The 24,901-nt window shown below is 38.1% G+C and overlaps 1 protein-coding gene across 3 annotated transcripts in view; it reads right to left on the bottom strand.

Annotated features, from left to right (window-relative positions):
• The window catches only part of egfra (epidermal growth factor receptor a (erythroblastic leukemia viral (v-erb-b) oncogene homolog, avian)), a 288,862-nt gene that overhangs the window by 138,724 nt on the left and 125,237 nt on the right, over positions 1-24,901 (bottom strand). The window contains exon 2 of one of the 3 annotated variants that reach the window (XM_072253614.1): positions 1,297-1,383. The exons of the other annotated variants lie outside the window; for them this stretch is intronic. Coding sequence (XP_072109715.1) covers positions 1,297-1,300 — 4 coding nt within the window. The 5' untranslated portion in view covers positions 1,301-1,383. The remainder of the gene's footprint in view (positions 1-1,296; positions 1,384-24,901) is intronic. 3 annotated transcript variants of the gene reach the window in all.

Genomic DNA, 24,901 nt, shown 5'->3' with positions numbered 1-24,901 from the left:
AGAAGCGGTACAAAATCATGCACAATATTCCAGATGTGGCCTCCCCAACATCATGTACAACTATAACAAAACCTACTTATCTTAAGCTTCAAGCTCCTTTGTTATATCTGCCAATGCATCTTTTGTCTTCTTAACTACTTGTAATCCTATGAGTTACCTCTGCATTAGAACAGCTAGGTGCCTCTGAATTTCGATCAATTGTAGCCTCCATTTAGAATCGTTTTACCGATCTCTTGCTTCCCCACACTGAACTGCATTTTCCAAGTCTACTCAAGGTAGTCTGCTGCAGAATCACAATGATATCATCACAACATGCCCTTCTATCTACTTTCATACAATCCACAAACTTGGAAACCTTACACTCCATTTCCTCCTCCAGGTCAACAGAGGGGCCAAGAACCAAGTTATTGAGAACTCTGCTAACTACATCCCTGCAACCTGAAAAGGACCCATTTACCCCAACTCTTCTTTCTAATTGAAAGCTTGCTTTCCATCCTCACCAACACACTTCTTCCAAGTGAGTTGTTTCACAAAGACAGGATCTGTAAAGAGGTGAGAAAAATCAGCAATGAGGGTTGCATGATAGTTGATGGACACCATCAGAAACATTAAAAAGAGACCAAAACTTTCAAAACCAACTAACATACTGTCCAAGGGCAGTTAAGTGCTCTGAGTTGGAGTGAGTGGAGAGGTAGGGAATGGGAATTAGATTGGCGTGGAAAGAAGATCTGTAGTTGGGTGCAACATACAGAAACAAACAATTTTTTCCATTTAAGACAAATATGCATAAACCTGTAGTTTTGATGTTATATGTAATGGTGAAAACAGAATGGCACACAAGGACAAGTGATGAAATAAATACTCATTCAACAACTTGATATGAATGGAATCTTGTTATGCAAGACGAGATTCCACTGAAGATACCTGATATGGCAAGGAAGACGCCATTCAGTTTAGTAAAACCTTATATAAAATTATATGTCCATATACAAATTGACAGTTTCATTCAGACTCAGTAAATCAGTCCATAAAAGTTAAGAAATCAAAATTTAAAAATTTCAAAATTGTCATGCTTTTATGATAAATCTTATAATAGGTTAACCCATTACTTTCAAGGTATGGAATTGTTAAAGACAATTTGCACAATTCGAATGCTACTCCACCTTTGTGCCTTGTAACCTCCCCAAAGTAAATATTGACAGAAGTTGCTGTGTACGCAGAAGATATTGAACAGGTCTATGCACTTCTCTCGCACATTACATAATAAACCTCACCCATGCATACAGAGATACTCACACATAAACAGTCGGTAAGCACAGGAAGATCAAGCAATAAAAAGCTCTTGTAGCCTGTTGGAAATAGCGATTGTCTTACTCCAGACACCTAGATAATGGATGACAAGTGTAAACATATTGCTGGTCAGGCAGTTAGAATGCAGAGTACAAGTTTTAGTTACCTTAAGATAAGTTCAAGATGTAGAAATTACACAGCAGAAGTTCACAGGAGTATTGTTTTGCCCTTTTCTAGCTCAATGTATTGAGTAATGATTTGATCTGTATGAACAGTATGCAAGACAAGCTCTTCATTCTATCTCAGTACACGTGACAATAATAAACCAATTCCAATTTGATTCTTCACAGACAAAGCAAATGATTCTGCCTTAAACAATTATTTTGTTCATTTATATTTTTGGTGTCCTGAACATGCAACTTACAAGTTTCCTGAATGAAATGGAGAATAAAGACAATTTTAACCTCCATATTTTAAAAATAGCAGTTTGTTACAGTAATCTATAGTTAATCGTTCAATTTCAGCTTTTCCTAAAACTGTATCATCCCTCCTGCTGACATTCATCTACTCTTCCATAAAAAATGTTCCCTGCCAAACCACATCCTGTGTGAAAAGCATTCTGTACTAAACAAAATTCAGCATAAACACATTTTTACAAACGTTCTCCTCACTTTCGCTGACTATCTCAGTTTACAAACACATGAAGTCAATACCCAGAGAGCCTATATTATACTCTTATGATGTAACTACTGGAGAAGTTACACCACAATCCAACTACTTCCTTCCAGCCACCCATACAACCTCCTGGGAAAGACTAGCAAAAACGGTATTTCCAAACCAGGTTTGGGAAATGTACCATGAGCCTCATTGAACTATTGCAATCTCAGAGAAACCCAATGGCTAAGTCTGCAATCTCTACTCATCCACTTACAAATGACAAAGATCCTGCACCCACGTTTTGAGGGTGGTATTGAAAATCAGTCTCACACATTTCTTTTTTGAACATCTTAGCTGTCAAAAATATTAAGTGAAAAGAAGAACCTTGTACCATCTAACCCATTGCAATGCTGAACTCATTTATACTCCCTGGTCCCTAGCCTAGCTAGCTCAAACTGTGGACATTCCTGGACCAAGATTAAAGTCTTTGAAAGCATTAGATAAGTCACCTTGAAATCTGTGCTTTCAAATTAAGTCTGACTAAATTGTTCAGTGCTTGATTAATCAAATTCTTGTTGACTCAGTTTATTTAAAGGCAATTTGCTGGCCTTCATGAAGGCTTCCATAATTCAAAAGGATGTCAATTCAGTGTATGCCCAGAGCATACACTGTCAGAGGTCTCATTTTGAGTTGATGTTGTTCAAAAGAGAAACAATCTGTTGCAGAGCTAGAAATTAAAAAGCTCACTGAAACTTTAGGAAACAGATTTCTATTTCTTTCAAACCCCAAAGAAACAGACTGGCATAGATTTCATTGGTGCAAGCACAGTGCCTGCAATTGCTGCTCACGCAAATTTTCCCAGTTTAGCTTACTAACTTGGAGTTTCTTTGCAGCTCAGCAATAAAGCACCAATGAACAATGGCATCTCGGATAATGGCCGGCAAGCCCTAACTTCACCTTTGTTAGCAGTCAATCCTGTTGAGTCTTTGAGTGCTTTTAAATGAAAGGACTATTAAAATGCAATATATTAAAACATTTAGCATAAAAAATACAAGTAATTAAATGAAGTGAGTAAACATTGAATAATTTAAAGTTACTTTCTCCTTGCGTCATCATCCTCACTGGCCCAAAATCTCCAGCAAAGTTAATGGGTACATTGATCTTGTTCCTGTAGTTCAGGGTCCATGAAACTATTCCACTGCACAAATGCTGGGAAATCTCAAGCCAAATCGCACTCAGCTACCAGTCTCTATTTGTAGCCCAGCGATAGAAGGTACTGACAGATCCAATGCCACCTATCAGTGACTTGACCTACCGGCACCTGCTAGCAAACCCCAGGCATAACTGATCAGACATCTCATAACTAGAATGCTGGGTCTGCATATCAACTGCCGAATTCACTCTGAGAAATCAGAGGGGTGATTTCATAGTAATGTTTCCTTAAAGTATATTGTGTCTCCGACAGCTTTAATCACCCTTCCAAAACAAGCTTCACATGACTGGAATTTGCTATGTAATAAACTGCTTTATCACAGTCTAACCCCATAGTGATAACAGTACTTGTGCAGCTTTTCAAATGGCCTACAAGTCGTTATTCAGATGACACAAAATCTGCTGTCTAGTCATATCCCGTATAGTTTATACGAGATTAAAACTAGGGTAAAGTTCTTTTGAGCTTATTAGTTATCCTTATTGGCACTTGTACTTGTTATAATAGGATGTATTTTTGACAACTTTGCATAAAGTTATAAAAGCTGATCAAACATTTAGATCATTAACATTTGTTTATTATAAAAATTGACTTTAAGTGTTTTAATTCAGTATTTTGGTATGATTCAAATCGAGGGCAATCGCAGAAGACAGTGTCTTCTGCTTTACTTACAGAATGTTACATTGCGACAAAACATACAACACTCACAAGAGGATGTTCAAAGATCCTTAAGCAAGTCTATTACTTCATAAAGGAGAAAATCTATTTATTGAAAGCTTTATCACAGGTACTTGCTTACTCAACCTCAGGGATGATTAACAATCAAGGAAAATTTCTAATGCGGTTTGAAACATACAAAGTCACAGGTAAAGTTCACGATTTAAAATATTCAAAACTGAATACAGATAACCTAACAATTTGGTTTTGTGTCCTCCTGTATTCTAGAGCACCGGATTGCTGACTTTCAACTGGAATCAATTAAGTATTTTTTAAAAGGCACAGATTTATAAATATTGCACAGTATTTTGAGAAAAGACTGTGTTAAAATATATGCTGTGATTTTTGAAACAAAGGTGCACAACATATAAAAAATGTTTAATCCTTTTGGATATGTCATCGCTACTTGGAAAGTCCCAGCTGAGATGTGGAAGACCCCATAAGAATGATGCTATGAAAGTCCTATTTGTTAGTAGGAATTAGATGATGCACAGTCTTTAAATTTATCTGGGCAGATAATGGCATAAAATTGTTTGCAGATATCATGTAATAATTTGAAAAGTAGTTCTTGGAACACATACTGGCCTATTAGTTTATCTTGGGTTTGTGCCCAACCTGGTTTAGAGTATCTAAACTTCAGATAATTACAATCTGGACATTAATTTCCAATAAAAGGTAAACAGAAACAGTTTGGAATTAAATGCCTTATTTGCTGATATTGCCCATTTCAGAACATGCCACAAAAATTACAAAGGCTATAGTTTGATGAACTATGGTTGAAATGAATTTTCTTACATCAAATGACAATTGAGTAACAACAGAAATAATTACTAAAGTACTATAAAGGAAATCAATGATCAATTATTATTTGAGAGGACAATCTGACTGGAAACTTTTGCAAGGAAATTCAAGAAAGCAAGAAATAGATTTTTACAAAGTATATCAACTTCCAACATCTTGTATATAATTGTCATGCTTACTTAACAGATGACAACTCAAGAAAACATTTCAATACAGTTCAGCTCTGGAATACTGTGAAACGAAATTGGAGAACATAAAACAGGCATCTAGAAAATGGAGTAAAGAATTTGTAGTATAAATATTGGCCATCTCTCCTCTCCACTCTCAGCCTTAATATAGGGCTTAAATCTGAAGTGTTCACATCTTCCCACTGATGCCCCTCCTACCACAGATACTGCCTGACGAGCTGAATTTCTCCATCAGATACTTTGTTGGTCCCGATTCTAGTATCTGTAGTCTCTTGTGTCTCCAAGTGCGCCTCAAAAGGTACATGAACCAGTGAATAACAGTCAGGGTAATGTCCTTATCATTGTTGGTGTTGGGCTTTATTGGTACATGTGGTGTTTTAAGAAATTAAACAGGTCTTAAAGCGATTGAGACTTCCTCACACGCTCTGACATGTGTCAACATGTCGCGCATAGTAAATGGAACCCGGGAGCCATTGCTGGAATATTTACAGCTTACCATTGTTGTCAGTGATTGCTTGGGGTAGAATTGTTACCCTCGAAGCTGGGGGAGTTCACTGGCCGGTTGGCAAGTGTTGAGGGAGGGATGGGGAAGCATTGGCTTTCTTGGGGGCTGAGAAATGGTTGCTTGTGCACGAATGGCTCAGGTCACCTGAACGAATAGGGTTTTCCAGATTTGAAGACTGTGCATAATAACAGGATTATTGCTATTTGCGGTGTATATTAATGACATAGCCTGGGTTACAATGATAATTTCTACATTTGTGGATGACATAAAACTTGACACTAAAAGGAATGTAAGCTGGATAGCAATGGACAGACCTGAAAGTTTCCCTTACCCTTACCTTCTTCCTCTATTCCCCACTCTAGACTTTTCCCTTTTCTCATCTGCCTATCACCTCCCTCTGGGTCCCCTCCTCATTCCCTTTCTCCTGTGGTCCACTCTCCTCTCCAACCAGATCTCTTCTTCTCCAGCCCTTTACCCTTCCCATCTACCTGGCTTCACCTATCACCTTCCAGCTAGCCTTATTCCCCAGCCCATCTACTACTTATTCATTTCCTTAGAAGCTACCTGACCTGCTGAGTTCCTCTAGCATTTTGCGTATGTTACAATGGACAGTAGCAGAATATATTCAGACAGGTAGAAAGAGCAGGTGGATGGCAGATGATGTGGTAACAGGACTAATTTCTGTGCTGTATGAATGTATTACACAATGAAAACCATTCTGACAAAGGGTCTATCACAAAGGTTAACAACTCTTGTATTTCCCCCACCCACTCACCCCCCCAAACAGATGGTGCCTGATTTGCTGAGTGTTTCCATTTCCTGTTCTATTTAGCTGCAAATCCAGATATCAACAGCTAATTCATTGTACAGAATTCACAATGTAGCCTGATTTTGTTTTCATTTAACATTTTAAATGTGCACTGCTCTGAAAAGATTTGGCGGGAAGAATCACTGACTTCTACCCTTCCCTCTGCCAGTTTTAATCATCTATAATTGACACTTTACTAAGATTAGACAAATTACCTATGAAAAGGAAATGAATCTGTATCTTACTGGTATCAGTGGCTCACTGATATGTGGTATTTATTAACAAATCAGCCAATGCATTCATGCATGCCCCAGATGACCTTGTAACAGGCAGGTGGCTGTGAATTGACTTTCTAAAGATTTACAAAATTATAGGGGCATAGGTAATCAGAGTCTTTTCCCCAGGGTGGAAATGTCAGCTACAAGAGGCCATTGTTTTAAGGTGAGAGGGGAGAATGTAAAGGAGAAATAAGGAGCAAATTCTTTCCACAAAGGGTGGAAAAAGCTGCCAACGGAGATGGAAGAGGCAAGCACAATTACAACATTTAAATGTCATTTGGACATGTATGAAGTGATACGATGAGGAAAAAAATTATTCAGTGTCGAGAGGCATCATTGTTGCCACAGGCAAATTAGGCCAAAGAGCCCGTTTCTGTGCTGTACAGCTCATGATTAATGAAAACAATATATACATTGAAAGATGAAACTGAAAATAGAAATATAAACAAAACCAATCTTGACAGCACTGTGGTAGAATCATAATTCTGCTGTTATTATTTTTCAGCCTAGATGCATATAGACCTATACATATTAAGAACATCCATAATCAGCTTTTAAAGCCATCAATTTAAATGTTCAAACTATATTTTAAGCATAATACATCTTTCACATATCATGTCTGAAATTAGTTATCTAATGCACCCTGAAGATTATTTTCTGGGTCACAAAATAACTTGGCTCTTTATTCATGTACCAAGGCAGCACTTAACTAAATTACTGACAGCTTTACACAAATACCTCAATAAACAACTTGAACCGTTTATAAAAAATGAAGGGAAATGTTCTTGAAAACATCTGTCTCTCAATAATTAACTCAAAGTTGGCATGTACCTTTGTAAAACAGCTGCATCCCTGTTATATTGGAAACCCATCCTTGTGTGGGTGCCTGAATTAATTGTCAGAGCCCCTCTCCCATCTGCAAAGGTTAACTTCAGTTTAGTACAGCGATCACGCCTATTTCAAATGTAAAATACTTCTGCTCTTTTCTTGGAAGGTCATTGGACCTAAAGTAAAATATTAACTCTTTTTCAGTTTTCACAGATGCTGTCTGACCTGCTGAGAATTACTAGCATTTTCTGTTTATGAGCCATATTTATAGTACACAGCTGTCTAATTCACCTACAGTGCATGGTTGAATAATTGGGAAAAGAAATCAGTAATGACTATTTTGAACTGTTAACACTTGAAGTTTGAATCGTTCTGCTAGCAGAATTGTAATGGTAATGAAATAATTACCATTCAATCTACCCATTTTAAAAATAACAAGTAGAATGATTGTCACTGATTGACTTAGGCTACATCCACACTACGCCAGATAATTTTGAAAACGAACCTTTTTCTCTTCGTTTTGACCCTCCGTCCACATTGAAACAGAGTTTTCATCTCCCGAAAACGGAGCTTTTCTGAAACACTAACAATTGTTGCGCGTTGTAGTGTAGGCGGGGTAAACAGAGATATTTTAAAACGCTGTCATGACAACACCACAACAACGCTTTTTCTGCTTCTGCTTGGTACTGCACAAGCACTGTCGGACGGCTGTTATAACGCGCAGTCAGTGTGAACAGCATGAGAGTTAAATTGTAAAGTGAGCTATTTTGACTGTTTAAAAACGCTGTCATGACATGCCGGAACAGATGGCAGCAGCGCAGCATTTCGTTGTTTTCCTGAACGCAACCCCCCCACATAACCTAACAATTTCAGAACAGACAGCAACGAGACTGGAGCTAGAAGAGTTAGAAATGTACTCACCAAATACTTTGACCCATAGCTTACTGAATAAATAAGTATACTCACTTTGCCCTGGTTTTTGTCCTTCCTTGTAAGAAGGTGGTTTACCTATTTATGCAAGTACTTCTCTGACAATAGATGTGTAACAGTCTAATGTAATATTGTATGGAAATACAAGATAGCACTGATGCAAACATATTTTATACATTTAACAAGGTGCTTTATTAATGCAGCAGAGTTAGTCAGTTTTTCAATGATCATCGTCAGCTGGGTCATTCTGTCCATGTCGGTTGCCTCCATACGCTCCAGTATTTGTTGTTTTTTTTAGTTTTAAGTCCTCCTGCGTGAGAGCCAACAGCAATTCCTTTAAAGTTATTCTAGTCCGTAACTGGACAAACGTGCACCAGGTATACCATTTCCTCTTTGCTTGTTTTCTGTAAATGTGTCCTGCGCATGCCCAAATATCTGTTCTAATGTGGACAGAGATATTTTGAAAAACGCTTGGTGTGGGCGCCTGTCGTTTTTACTCGAAACCGGTGTTTTCAAAATTATCCAGTCTAGTGTGGACGTAGCCTTAGTAACAAATGGAAGCAAAACAAGGGAGTTGTGGTTAGATTAAGCCTACAAACTGAAAATGAAGCCTTCATCGAGTACATTGAACTCTTCCACGAATTACATTCCTGTTCCGTAAGATACAAATCGTTCTTCTCATCAACTGAAATACTGTACAAGTACTGCACTTTAAACATTGCAGGCCTAGTGTTATCACACTGCAAACTTACTTTGTCCTGACATCTTCCAGCCAATAATCGTATTGCAATTTATCAGAGCTCATTTATCAACATGACTCATGGCTCTATTGATGGACAGTACCTAAATGATTTTCACACAAATTATGTGCAATAATTACTGATACAAATATACTGCAACGTAGTCCACTTCACAAAACACAAATATGGGTATTTGTGCTGAAGAAAGATTTCCAAGATCTTGGTATTTTGTATATATAGTTTGGAAAGGTCAAAAACTATTTTTATCAAGAGCTGTAACTAACTTGTATTTGTATATATTACACACAGAATAGTACAATCTATGGAAAAAATAAGTCAGAAACAGTGAAAAATGGCTGGCATAAAACATCAGATTAATGGGTAAAACAGTGAATTGAGGTAATATTTAATTCAATAAACTAAGAGCATATGTTTTGAAATAAATTAAAATGTGTGAAGACAACAATTGTACCCTAAAGTCCAGCAGAGTTTGTCTGCTAACAAGTATTGCCACAGATTGTTGTAAGGCTCAACAATCTTCTGTATGGAAGATCATTTAGAAACAAGTAGAAACAAAGTTTTTGGAGCAATAGTTCAGCTAATCTAATTGTAGCAGTCACAGTCAACATCTAAGCAAAATCAGATTTAATATCACTGGCATATGTCGTGAAATTTGTTGTTTTGTGTCAATAGTAAATGGCAATATATAAAGAATAAAAAACAGTGAATATGGACATAAAGCTATGGACAATAAGTAGTGCAAAAGTAGTGAGGAAGTGTTCACGGGTTCATTGTCCGTTCAGAAATCTGCTGCTGGAGGGTAAGAGACTGTTCCTGAAACACTAAGTCTTCAGGCTCCTGTACCACTACCTTGATGGTAGCAATGAGAAGAGGGCATGTCCTGGGTGATGAGGGACCTTAATGATGGACGCCCTCTTTTTGAGACATCACCTTTTGTAAGTGTTCTTGATGCTGAGGAGGCTAGTGCCCATGACAGAGCTTGTGTAAATATTTGTAATATCCTTACTAACTGCAGTATGACTGTATAATGAGCTGGATAATGGTGATTTAGATAATCAGTGTTAAATTTTCAGCTAATGGATGTCACCACTATCATAACATGGGGTGGGGGGGGCAGCAGGAGGGAGTACAGGAAGCTTTTATTTTTAAAATGGATGCACTTTCAGGTTCAGTACTTCTTATCCTGTAATGATTGGGGCTGGAAGTGTTTCAGATTTCACATTTTTTCAGATTTTGGAATACATAATGTGATAGCTTGCAATTGCCATGATTTCTGACTGAATTGGTAAGCAGCCTTTGTCTTACACTTGTTTATCACACATATGCCACACTGTGGCATTAGCAATTAAAAATTATTGCATACCATGAATAGAATTAAAATATAATGTGTGAGGGTAACAAAAGCAACACAGCAGCCTCGGGAGAATACCTGAATCAATTGTTGAGCAACTGCAAACAACGGCTGGCTTTCAGTCTCCACCTACAGAGCCATGTTTTGATTAAAAGAATACAGTACACAGTATTTGTATTTTACTTTTTTTTAAGGTTTTATTTAAGTTATAAAACAAGCAGCATTGTAGACTTGTTCTGGTGTTAGATTTTCATTAGTGACTCTAAAAATTTAAGGCCATTATGTAAGGAATAAAAACAATCATTGTAGACTTGTTCTGGTGCTTGATTCTCATGATCAGCAGATGTTTTAAGAATTTAATACCATGCCTTTTCTTAAATTTCTGTAACCAGCCTGCTGAATATTCACAACTACCTTAAAATTTTTGTTTGTTGTGATAGATCTTTGCTTGTTTTATGATCAGCATACTTTCAAATGACATATTTTCACTTTGATGCTGATGATACATGATCGAAATCTTCATTTTTCGCTTTCTGCAGTATTTTTCTATTTTTCATTAACTTCTGGTCATGACATATACGAGGTCACCTCTCATAACTATTGTGATGCACAGACACTTGCTCATTGCCTGGGAATCTTCCTGCACCTTGTGATGTCATGCAAGTGCACAAAAAAAAACACAAATTTGGATTTTGAAGGTTTTTGGATTTTGGAATTTAAGATTGGGGTACTCAACCTGTAAAAGCATTATCAAGTCAACTGTGATTTAGTTTATGATACTAACTTTCCAGTATCCAGAGGGTACCTAATTCCAATCTTCAAATCCAACTTTCAAAATGATAGCACATTAACAGAGAGACAAAGAATTCCGACACTTAAATTCTGGAACATACCCACAAGGTACTGAACTAGCTCATCAATGTTCAGCGCAAATGCTGAAACTTTGGAGAGTTGAGTGGCCAGATTTTCCAACCAAGTGCAAGAGGCTTGCAGCAATGTGGAAAAAGAACATTTCCAGGAACAATCAACAAGAGCAAGCAAGGAAGTTCTCATGCAAATTGAACTGCAGGGTTCTCAGGAGAAAATAAAGAATCATGTTTGGAATTACCACATTCTGAAGTTAAACCATCTGAAGCTTGAATACCAAGGTAGAGACCTTCATTAACTAGGGCATCGAATATAAGTACATGGTTGTCAAACTAGCTGAGATGTCCCAATAGCTGGATAGATTAATTTTTTTTTACTTTAGTTAATAATTAACAACCTCGCATTGTAGGACTCTCAGAGACATTCTGGATTCTGTAGAGTTCCATTCACTCTTAGTCTATCAAACAAAACTTTAGCTGAATTTAGAAACAAAAAACCTACAGCTCAGTACAGGCCCTTCAGGCCACAATGCTGTGCCAAACATGTACTTACTTTAGAAATTACTTCAGGTTACCCATAGCCCTCTTTCCAGACTTTTTTTTCTAAAAACTATTTCAGTATTAAACAAGGAGGACTAAATACTTGGTAGGGAATGTTTGTCAACCTGTATTAAGGTTACACCAATTAGGAACACATGATACATTAAATGGCTTGTTTACTGCGCATTGCTACCAGAGGTTAATTCTGAATTGCTCAATGCATATCACTTGCTTAATTTAATGACTTAGCATGTGTCAAAGCCCAAGTCAAACAATTAAAAGGTTTGCCATTACAAACTATACTGTTCAAATTATTATTTATAACATGCATTTTTATAGTGAATTCAACTGGAAGCCGGGTAAAACTAATACAGGGACAGCTCTGATTGCATGAAATGTTCTAACCAGGTTTTAATTTGGTTATACTTTAAATTTATATGACTTTTTTTTCCAGGTGAAAATAAATCAATGGCAAGCTGAAGATTATATAGTTAAATACATAACTATGATTTTTTAATCAATATAAATGGTTTACCAGTTTATCACTTGGTGCTAAATGCTAGCTTTCAATCATCTTTTTCACATTACTGGAAGAGATCTTTACTAGATAGTTTCACTGGGAACTGGTTAGATTTCCCAGTTTTACTCACATATGTTTGGGTGCTATTATACTGTGGTTATGTTCCCAGAAAAGCAATACAGCAGCCTGTAATAATAATACTGGGAATGAAAATTCAAACAACACTGAAGTTGAGAATTTCAAATTGTTTGGAATTTGGAAGTAAAGAGCCAATATCTTTACAAGTGTCCCTTAATAGAGAAAGCCCAGGAGACAATGTGGTTTTGCCCGTAAACAAGGTATCAAAGAGTGACATTTCTAGGTTTGGGGTGGCGGTGCCAATGAAGGTGAAGAGACAATAAGGCCACATATCTGAAGGGGTTGCCTCTCCTGGCTTATAACTAGATCAGGGTGCAGTGTTGTTAAAACCTTTGACAAACTTCTATATATGCGCAATGGAGAGTATATTGACTGGTTGCATCACAGCCTGGTATGGAAACACAAATGCCCTTGAATAGAAAATCCTACCCGAAAAACGTAGTAGATACTGCCTAACCCTTGACAGGTAAAGCACCCCCCCCCCCCATTGAGTACATCTACATGGAGCGCTATCGCAGGGAAGCAGACTCTATGAACAGGGAACCCCACCACCCAGGACATGTTCTCTTCTCACTGCTGACATCAGGAAAGTGGTCCAGGAGCCCCAGGGCTCACACCATCAGGTTCAGGACCAGTTATTACCCCTCAACCATCAGGCTCTTGAACCAAAGGGGATAACTTCACTCAACCTCACTTGAACTGGACTGTTCCCACAGCCTATAGAATCATTTCCAAGGACTCTTCATCTCATGTTCATGATATACATTATTATTATTATTTCTCTTTAGCATTTGCACAGTTTGTCATCTTTTGGACCTGTGGTTGTTTGTCCATGTTAGGAGTGCTCTTTCATTCATTCTATTGTGGTTCTTGGATTTACTGAGTATGCCCACAAGAAAATGAATCGCAGGGTTGTATATGACAAGTGTAACTTTGATAATAAATTTACTTTGTTTCCAAGTTTATCTCAGAACCATGTGACTTTATTTTCAGTGTTACGCTCTAAAGCAGCAGTGCACAGTGATTTGTGCTATTTAATACGTGTCTGACACAAATCTCATCAGCACATGTACAGCAGGCATGTCTGGAGGTATTTTCATAAAGGCAGAATTCGACTTAATATCATGACAATTGTAAATCACTTTGGAACTAAATAGATTTTTATATGCACAAATAAAAAAAAAAGTACAGATAGAAATGACATGGCAATTTCCTCCTGACCTCAGCACCAAGGACATCGCTACACGTGAATAATCAATATCTGGTAAGGTAGCTAGCCTAGAGTTCCAGTAACCACCTCCGAAGCAGTACTGTGTTCAGTTTACTGCATATTTCAATAGCCTTCCTGTAACTTCTAGACTTTGGAATGATAAGCAGTAAGTATTCTGCTGAGGCATGATTGAAGCTATAAATCATTATTTGAAAGGGTAAAGTGTAGCAATAAACAATGTAACAGATTACAGAATATATCAGTTTTACTTACGCCAGAAAATAACTAAAGTGATTCATAAATACTTTTTGTAACTCTGAGATAGCCATGCTTAACAATGTCAAAATTAGAATCTCTTTGTCTGTATCCTCAATAAAAAGAACTCTTGATACCCAACAAACTGAACGATGTTGCAAGAGATTCTACTGAGAGCTCAATACTTAGTTTTTGGATAATTAGGCCAGCTGAGTTCCAGGCTTTTATCATCTCTATAATTCCACAGAAGTCAGTGGACCAGATTGGTGTCAAGGTCTGGATCTCATATTTTCATATTTGCCTTCATGTGATTCCCAAGGTACTTGGGTCCAAGTGAGCTAAATGCCTGGGTACTGTGGTCATTCAACGAAGTGTGCAGTTACAGGTGGCATAATTTCTCTCATTTGCTATTACTATTTTTTTAAAAAAAGAGGCACATTTGCTATGATCTTGAAATAGTAAGACACCATGGCAAGGCAGTCAATAAAACACTTACACAAAAAGTATAAGAAACTGACAAAATACAATCTACCATATTTTTAAATATGTAATCTTTACTGCATTGGCAACACATTAGATAATTTAACACATTGCTACAAATTCTTCCAAAACTTTATGAGAAAGGACTGTGATGAAATGTCCCCAAGTGGTACTATCTTGCAATTAACCACAGAATTTGTTGACCAATTGATATAGACAGTTTAATGATCATCCTTGTCCTTCACCCTTAAGAACTTGCACTGTAATTTGCTGCAAATAGGAACCGATAAAGGCAGAACAAATGGGGGATCTGCAGGATGATAAGTGTTTTACATAGAACACTTTTTGGGAACAGCAGGTTATGGTTTACACCTCTCATTCAAGATGGTACACGAGGATTAAATAAAGTTTACAAAAGTCTTAGTTAGCAATTTTCACACAGTACACGTACAGTCCCTGATGAATACAAGCTACAGAACGCTAATGTAGCCACTGTGATTGAATTTTTAGCTAATCTCGCAGCAAAACTTCAATATAGCAATTCTGGACTTGTGCCCAATCAACCTTACAGGTTAAATTTTGCTTTATTTGTTTTTCTTTTGAAAGATCTCAATTATATGAACCCATAAACAACAGTGCAAAAGACACAAGAAAACAAATCCCTTATCAGAAGTTATCACACTCATTCCCAATAGTAGAATGCTCTGTGCACCTAAATTTATGGTTACACTGATATCATTTTTCCAACACCATTGATTCTCAACATATTTATCAGCCTTGCATATGTTCTCAACATATTTATCAGCCTTGCATATGGCACCCCGTCAAAGACCTTGTGAAAATTGAAGTAAATAGCACCCATTGATTTCTCCTTTGTCTAACCAGCTTGTTACCTGCTCAAAGAATTCTAACAGTTTTGCCATGCAGGTAACATTCCTTCTAATTTTGCATCACCTTTCACTGTGGAAAACATGAGCAGTGTGCCAGGTACTGAAGGGAAGAGAACTGAGTGCAGTTACTTTCACAAGGGAGAAGGTGCTCAAAACCTCGAAAAACCTAGAGGTATACAAGTCACCTTGACCAGATGAACTGCACCCGAGGGTTCTGAACAAGGTAGCAGTAGAGATTGTAGAGGCATTAGTAATAATCTTTCAAGCATCATTGGTTTCTAGCATGATTCCAGAGGACTGGAAAATTGCAAATGTCACTTCATTCTTTAGGAAAGGAGGAAGGCAGCGGAAAGGAGGAAGGCAGCAGAAAGGAAATTATAGACTAGTTAGCCTGACCTCTGTGGTTGGGAAAATGTTGGAGTCAATTGTTAAGGATGAGGTTATAGAGTACTTGATGACACAGTACAAGCTAGGACAAAGTCAGCGTGCTTTCCTTAAGGGAAAATCTTGCCTGACAAACCTGTTGGAATTCTTTGAGAAGATTTCACATATGGTAGATAAAGGGGATGCAGTGGATGTTGTATATTTAGATTTTCAGAAGGCCTTTGAAAAGGTACCACCCATGAGGCTGCTTACCAAGTTAGAGCCCATAGTATTACCCAAAAGTTACTTGCATAGTTAGAACATTGGCTGATTGGTAGGAGGCAGCGAAAGGGAATAAAAGGATCCTTTCCTGGTTGGCTGTCAGTGACTAATGGTGATCCGCAGAGGTTGGTGTTGGGACTGCTTCTTTTTATACTGTATATCAATGATTTAGATGATGGAATAGATGACTTTATTGCCAAGTTTGTAGATGATATGAAGATTAGTGGAGGGCCAGGCAGTGTTGAGGAGACAGGTCGGCTGCAGAAGGACTTAGATTAAGAGAATGGGCAAAAAAGTAGCAAATTAAATACAATGTTGGAAAATGCTGGTCATGCAGCTTGGTAGAAGAAATAAATGTGTAGACTATTTTATAAATGGGGAGAAAGTCCAAAAATCTGAGATGCAAAGGGACTTGGGAGTCCTTGTGCAGAACACCTTAAAGGTCAATTTGCAGTTTGAGCTGGTGGTGAGGAAGGCAAATGCAATGTTAGCATTCATTTCAAGAGGTCTAGAATATAAGAATAGGGATATAAGGCACTTGTGAAGCTTCACTTTGGGTTTTGTGAAGTTTTTGGCTCGTCATCTAAGAAAAGATTTATTGGGAATGAAAGAGTTAACATATGCAGAATGTTTGATGGCTCGGGGTCTGTACTTGTTGGAATTAAGGAGGAAGGGGGGGAATCTCATTGAAATCTCATGGTAGGGGATTCTAGGGCAAGAGGGCAATTTCTTTAGTCAGAGGATGGTGAATTTGTGGGATTTATTACCACAGACAGCTGTGGAAGCCAAGTTTGTACGTATATTTAAGGCGGAGACTGATAGGTTCTTGACTGGCTACAGCATCAAAGGTTACAGGGAGAAGGCCGCAGAGTGAGGCTAAGGAGGGGAGAAAAAGAGCCAGCCATGATTGAATGGCAGAACAGACTTGATGGGCCAAATGGCCTAATTCTGCTCCAATGTCTTATGGTTTTATTTATTTATCTGTTTATTTGGATTTACACAGCTAAGCAGACAAATCAGTGCTCTCAGCAGGAATTTTTATTTTTATATAAAAACAAGGCCTGAAATCTGCGTGGCACTTTCAATGTTCCTTGTTTGAAAAATGCATACTATCAATATTTAGAGTAAAATTCAAAAAATCATATAGTTTTGATTTTATTAATTGAAGTGTATTATGAAACACTACAATAAAGAAAAGCTTTCATATTTCATATACTTTTTCTTGTCTTTCTTTATTACAAATCCATTCTCTATAAATACTGCCCAGATTAATTTCGCATGCAGGTGAAAGACACGTCTTAATCCTCATTAGATCATCCAAATGTTCCATTTGTAGTCTGTTCCTGGATTTACGTTTGATTGAGTTCGTAGGAATGAATCCATATTTACAGTCAGCATTAGAAGCTTGAAATGTTCCAACGATGTCAACAAGAATTGAGTTCTTCATTTTTTATTTCTAAGCAGATAGTTCAGCACTTCAGTGAGTGCCTTAATTAAACCAGTCCAAATTTCTCAGAAATGACAAATTTGAATTCGCACTATTGCTGTGATATTTTTGAGTCAACACTTTTGTCTAAGTTTGTAATTATATCTGAGTATTTTTTTTTGTCAGTCGTACAATATTTTCTTTTCCAAATTCAAAATTGGTAGGGTTCAAAATTGATGTCGAAGGTCAAGGTTCGTCGTCTGTGTGGCTGATGTGGAAGGCTTGCTTGACTGCTGAGCCTCACACATTTTTCTATCATACAGTTGTTTGTAAGCACTCAAACCATCCTGCAAATATCCCCTAAACCTATGTACCCTTTCAAAATTAAAGTCGTACTTTATCATTGCAGCGAAAATCTCATGCGGTTGCTTCACTTTCTGCATTCGGTTTCGATTGTTATCCTTCCCTCTTCCAATTGCATCAGCTCTTCATCTATCAGTTCTTGGTCATGGGATGCCAAAACCTCTTCAACATCATCTTCGTCAACTTCCACAAGCCAAACTCACTTTGTCCTTACTTCATTCACCACGATCAAAATGCTTAATTATGTCTAGTTTTACGCTAAGTGTAACACCCTTACTCTTTCAGGCTTTTCCGACACCTTAGAACTCATCTTGCCAACGGCTGCTCAATGCAACGTGTTTCAGCAATGCCGTTCTGAATCCGGGGGACAGTGGCTGCTCAGGGCGCGCTCTGCCTTTTATCGTGCGCTGCCTTTCTTCGTAAGAGTGAGACCACCTTCTGAAAGCGAAAACAGTGTACTAATGTAGGTCTTTCATAACAGTGAGGTTTCATAAAGCGAACGTTCGAAAAGCGGGGGACACCTGTACATATATATGTACTTTGATAAGAAACTTACTGTGAACTATGACCATATACATATAGATAGACCTTTTGGAATTTTGAAGAATCTTCATTTTTTTTTGGGAAAAGAGCAAGATACCGAAAATCATAATGTCATATGTTAGTGATAAGTATTGAAAAGTTACATTTATTATCCATTCCTAATATGTTGGCTGCAAGCCAGACTACCTTCACGGGCCAAGAACTCCAAGAGCTTGCTAGCTCTGGATGACAACTACATACATCTCGTCAAGGTGGAAAGGAAGTAACTCGTTCAGTTCTTCCCCTGTGGAATACTAGTTTGTGGCAGTAATTCAAGAAGCACTGTTCAAGCTGAGCTCATCCAAAGCCAGATAATGTAAACAACATGACAATGTTGCAGTAATTTGAAGGAAATACACTGCACATTCAGACAAGCAGACATTCAACTGGTTCACTTCTTCAATGCACACCATCCCTAAGGATCTTCAATGCACACCATCCCCAAGGATCAGCAAGCAATGTATGTCTTTTTGAGCTTTCTCCCAAGTAAGAATGCTGAGATATTACAACAAACTATGACAGCATACTTTTCAGGCAATTCAGAATCCCCACCCCTCCTTTTCCTGAAGTATTGTAGTAACCATTAAAAAACAAGTTGAACAAAGGAGTAGTTTCTACTTTAGTCTACCAGGGAATCTGCATTACTACACAGTACATCTAGTATATTTACATCCACTGCTTGAGCATAAATATCATGTACTTTCACTTTGTATCACCCCATTACACTGCAGTATCTATTTAAATTCTCAGTTTAAAAATAAACTACAATCATTCATATTTCTTTGTTAAAGCAACTTTCATCTGAAATGTAAGTTATGGAAAATGAATTCTACTCTAGTAGCAATTATGGAGTTTAAATAAAACTGTTGCATCTTGAATTTTCATTGAATGCAAGTAGTATTTAAAAACTCTGACAGTAGCAGCACAGACAAAGATTTTGGCTGCTAATATAAAGTTCAAAGTAAATTTATTATCGAAGAACATATATGTCACCATATACAACACTGATTCTTTTTCTTGCAGGCTTACTTGGTGAATCCAATAGCCATAATAGAATCAATGAAGGATTGTAGCCACCAGGGTGGGACAACCAGTGTACAAATACAAAAGAAAGAAAGAAAAGCAATAAATGTTAAGAACATGAAATGAAGACATGAGATAATATACAGTAATAAGTCAGAGTGGGTACAAATGTGATCCACTGTCACCAAACTTGATAGCTTATACATTATATTGGATGAGGATGCTCTTATTTTCTTACTCCCTCCTCTTCTCCTCCAGTGATACCTCAATTACTCCACCGTCTCCCTTTCATCAAATGTTAATCAGCATCTTACTTGATCAAGTGTCAACTTCCCATCAGTATTGTCAACTGTACCTTTTCCTTGGTTGGATAAGAATACCCTCAACTATTATATTGTCTTCATTGTAAAACTTCCCTTGCTGAAACTCCCACTGAAGTATCATGATCAACCAAATATGCACATGATTGCATTTGAATTATTACACTTTTTCCTCAGCTCCAACATCATAGTGATATGCATCTTGAATAATATGTAAACAAAATTACAAACTTAAAATTGCCATGAAAAAACAAGCAAGACCAAACCAGCTTTCTAAATGACCCAGAAATTCTAATGGGCCGTTTATTTTATGCTAAAGTTGTTAATGAATTGCCATTGCAACTTCTGCACAATGCAGAATGTGACTTACGTTAGGAGGAAAGGAGTCAGAGAAACACAAGTTAAGTCAATATGAGTGCACCCAGGTTTAATAGTTGCTTCTGCAAAATGGGGCAAATTACTTAAGACCACAAGACATAGGAAGAGAATTCAGCTATTTAGCCCAAGTCTGCTCTGCCATTCAATCGTGGCTGATTTATTTTTCCTCTCAACCTCAATTTCCTGCCTTCTTCTCGTAACCTTTGATGCCCTTACTAGTCAAGAGCCTGTCAACCTCTACTTTAAATATACTTAAAGACTTAGCCTCCACAGCCGTCTGTGGTAATGAGTTCACAGAGTCACTGTCCACTGGCTAAAGACATTTTCCTCTCTCTCTTCTAAAAGGGATATCCTTGTATTATGAGGCTATGCCCTTTAGTCTTAGACTCCACCTTTATAGAAAATATGCTCTCCATGTCCACTGTACCTAGCACATTCAATATTCAATAGATTTCACTGAGATCCCCCCCCATTCTTCTAAACTCCAGCAAGTTCACGCCCAGTGCCATCAAACGCTCCTTATACATTAAGGCTTTCTGTCCCTGAATCATTCTCACAAACCTTCTCTGGACTCTCTCTAATATCAGCACATCCTTTCTCAGATCTGAAGCTCACAACTCCAAGTGTGAATGGCAACTTGGCAGTAATTTCAACAGAGAGGTGACGGGTGGCAGCAGTACTTGGTGTTGCCACTTTCTAAAGTTCTGCACCAGCATGGAAAAATGGTGTGCTCCAAAGGCCAGGTAGCAGACCTTGGCAACATCCTGTCCATTGCTTCTCTGCCAGATTCAGCACTGACATCAGGTCTGTACTGGTTGGGGAGGTGCGCACATTGCTTCAAACCAACCACAGGTCAACTCCATTCATTTGAATGAAGTCACTGACCATCACTAAAAATGCATATCATTGGGATACTGCAATAAATGACCTGAAGAACCATTTTTAATAATTGACCAGAACAACACTGCATGTGGTTAACAGAAGGAACAATATTTTCATGACGTGGATACTACAACCTGGCCATAGAAGCAAAGAACATCAGATAATTTATAACTTCCAGATTTTCATCAAGATTTATTTGCTTCATAAATGTTCACTTCATCACACATGTGGACCACAGAAGTAGAGGGAAGCAGCAAAGTTTGATCTCAATGTTAACTGAGATGGAGGAGCAACAATGTGGGTAGGGGAGGGGGCATTATCTGTACAAGACAAATGTCTGATAAGCAACATGTTTCACCCTGAGTGCCAAGTTCTCTGGACATCACTGCTTGTTGAGTCAAAGTTAAAATCTGATATTCCTGATAATTAATCCAGAGATTTTATCCAGCATAAAATTAAACTCTAGTTTTAAAACAGAATTACAATTAGACTGTTACAAAAATACTAATGCTGGGTGGCAAGAACTTTCAAGGTATCTAAGAATAACCTGAAATTGAGCAACAGATTCTGAAAATTGAAGAGGTAATTAGAGGCTTAGGGGGTTAGTTGAGCTCAGAAATAGCATTCCAGCAACTTGGGCCTTGGTGGCACAAGATCCAATGGCTAAACATTCTGGTTGCTGAGTGCAAGGTGATGTCAACAACAGAAAGCTGTCAGTTACACTCAAAGATCCAGGACCATCTACTGAGGGACATCCACGAACTTGATGCAGCCATCATAAAGCTTCTCTGGGAAGGGCTAATTTAAACTACTATTTTACACTGAGCATTAAGGGGCTGGAATCCACAGGCACCTCCCTGTTAACTCAAGGATTGCACAATGCCACGACTTGAGGAACTGACTTGTAGGGAAAGGTTAAGTAAGTTAGTACTTTAGTCCCCGGAGTGGAGATTTGACAGAGGAAGTCACGAGGGGTATAGATAGTGTAAATGTAAGCAGGCTTTTTCCACTGAGGTTGGGTGAGATGAGAAGTAGAGGTCATAGGTTAAGGTGAAAGGTGAAATATTGAAGTAGAATCTGAGAGGGAGCTTTTTTCACCCAGAGCGTGGTGTAAGTGTGGAATGAACTGCCAAATGAACTGGTGAATACGGGCTCAATTGCATAATTTAAGAGAATTAGAACCCTAGATGAACCATGAGATCCACAATCTGCCAGGTCACAAGCATTCAAGTCTGGCAATCAAGAAAGTTACAAGAGGTCCAGTTACAATCTCTGGAAAAATATCTCACGGATGAAGTGGCAACTCCGAACTAAACTTGTATCAGTGAAGAATGCTTGACAGTTGTGACAGGGCTTGAATGCTATTACTTCTTATAAAGTAAAATCAAGTGATAAAGGTGATAACAGGGCTTTGCTCAATGCCTTCTATGCTTGCTATGACTGTGAAAACACGGAGGAACCATCATGAACTCCCAGAGCCCCCGATAATCCTGTGATTTCAGTCTCTGAGGCTGACGTGTGAGCAGCCTTCAGGAGGGTGAGCTCAGGAAAATTACCCATGAGTTGAAGAGAATGTTACCTTGTTAAGGAATGGGCTTCATGGGTTTTGTCTGTCTTGTCCTGAAAATCTCATAGCATGACAGAGCTCAGAGCAGGCAACCTATTCTAGCATATATACAATGCATCCTGTCTACAGAAATGGCTGGCTCAATGACAGCCTCAGTTCTGGAGACATTGGTTAAGGGGAGGAAGTCGACTGTGTTGCACCTACTCTAACAATAAATTAGGAAGGTTTCATGGAGATATAGTTGGTGTTATTTTTCTAATGTTTTTATCTTTTTACTGTAGGTAATTCAGTTCCCGAAATATACAGGTGAAGAGTGTGACCAAAGGCTGTCAAATCTACAGTCTATAATTTGGCGGTTCTTTGTTCTAAAGCAGAAGTCGAACAGTTTAAAGATTTTTTAAAATTGATTAACTCCACTCCAGTGGGAAGTTTGTAGAACGTGATCTGTGGTGCTGTGAGGATTGGGAGAGGTGGAGAGGGGCACCGAATATGACAGCAGCAATATTATGCTAACCATTTTTGCAAACTTTTTCATTGAAATACAATGCTCAATCTCTTAAAAAAAAGACATTTTTCAGATGGTACCTGCAAATTACATTTGCTGCTACATTGTTGGAGGTAGACAACAGTCACATCACTCAATTTTATTGAATGGCAGAACACCTTGTGACCAGCTGGTTTATTACTGCTCCAATTTTACGTTCATGTTATTAGTATGATTTTTATTTTCTCAGTGAGGACCTTTCCTGCTCTTATGCTTGCACTTGCCGCTTGCCCAGCATCTGCGTTTTCAAATAGTCAATAAACCCATTTTCAAACAAATCAAAATACATGTCTATAACTTCATTTGACAGGAATTGACAGGCGGCCCAGCGAATTGTCAGGATGGAGCTCCCAGGACTGGACACCATCTATTCCAGCAGACTCAGGAAGAAAGCAATCAGCATAACCAGAGACACCACACACCCCGGCCACTCCCTGTTTGACCCACTGGCGTCCAGCAAAAGGTTCAGGACACTAAAGGCCAGAACAAATAGACTGAGGAACAGCTTCTGTCCCAGAGCTGTGGCCTCCATCACACCAATCCCATAGAACAATGACTGAAACTGTGAGCACACACAAGGTCTCAAATACTTGCACTAATGGCACTTTGTGCATTACTGTGATATTCTGGTGATGCTGCTACTTATCTATCTAATACTGCTTTTCTATTCCTGTCTTGTTTTTATCTACCACTTTATTTAATTGCCTGAGAGGAAGCCAAACAGAGTTTCATCGTACCTATGTATAATGACAATAAAGATCATTCAATTCAATTTACAGTGGAGAAATTTCAAAAATAGAGGAAAAGGAGGATAGAAGACACTAGAGATTTTTTTTATTATTAAAAATTTAGTTGTAATTACAAACACATGCCAAGTTAATAGCATTGCAGCTGAAGTATCTTTCAGTGGTGCTTTTTGTCCTGTGTGGGTTAAGAATGCAAACCACAAGTAACATTTCCATAGACCTGATATTAACTAAAGCGATACATAATGCAATTCGCTTACACCCAACTAAATAATCTGGGGTTGGGAAGAAACATTTAGTTCACCCAGCAAGAGTTCTCAGTTACCTCCCTCAGGGCTGTCGGGATGGGTTACCGGACCTGAGCAGATGCTGCCACAGCCAGAGCACAACTCATGGTCAGAAAAGCCCACACTGGAACAACAAAGCATGCCACATACACACAAAATAAGGATTCTAAAATAACGGTTTTGAATGATATTTTCCCTCTGCTGCCATCAGGTAGAAGGCATAAGTGTCTCAGGACCTGTAACATCAGATTCAAGAACAGTAACTACCCCTCAACCATCAGGCTCCTGAACAAAACAGAATAACTACACTCAGCTATTGAGATGTTCCCACAGCTAATGATCTCACTTCAAGGATCTTATTTTTTTAATTCATGCTCTCATTATTTATTGCTATTTATTTATAGTTGCATTTCAACAGTTTGTCGCCTTTGATGCTGTTGCTCTTTCATTGATCCTGTTTACAGTTACTATTCTATAGATCTGCTGAGTGTGCCCACAAGAAAAGAATCTCAGGGTTGTATGTGATGACATACCTATACTCTGATAACAAATTTTACTTTGAACTTTGAATGGATTTGATTACTTTGAATGTTGAGCAGAATACAAGAATATTATGAAACATTGGCAATAGTAATCATGGACCCTACCAACTACGTCGGCCTTCATCATCATGCTAATAATGTGTCATGTGGACATCTAAATAATGCTCTTTAAAATCCTGGATGACTGCACAAGCACAAACACAAACAGTTCTTGGTTGGCCTCGAGGTCTCTGCCAATTCATGAGTTGGCTTGTATGAGATATCCACAAGGCTGGGTGTTTCTGTTTATGTATTCATGTGTACTTATTGTATTAAGCTCCCAATGATAGCATTGCTTCATTGCAACTGGACTACCCTAAAAATTCCTAAAATT

Source organism: Mobula birostris, chromosome 3, assembly GCF_030028105.1.
Source record: "Mobula birostris isolate sMobBir1 chromosome 3, sMobBir1.hap1, whole genome shotgun sequence".
In the NCBI taxonomy this organism is placed as follows: domain Eukaryota; kingdom Metazoa; phylum Chordata; class Chondrichthyes; order Myliobatiformes; family Myliobatidae; genus Mobula; species Mobula birostris.
The sequence above is the reverse complement of the archived record's forward strand: the minus strand, read 5'-3'. Positions and strand labels throughout refer to the sequence as shown.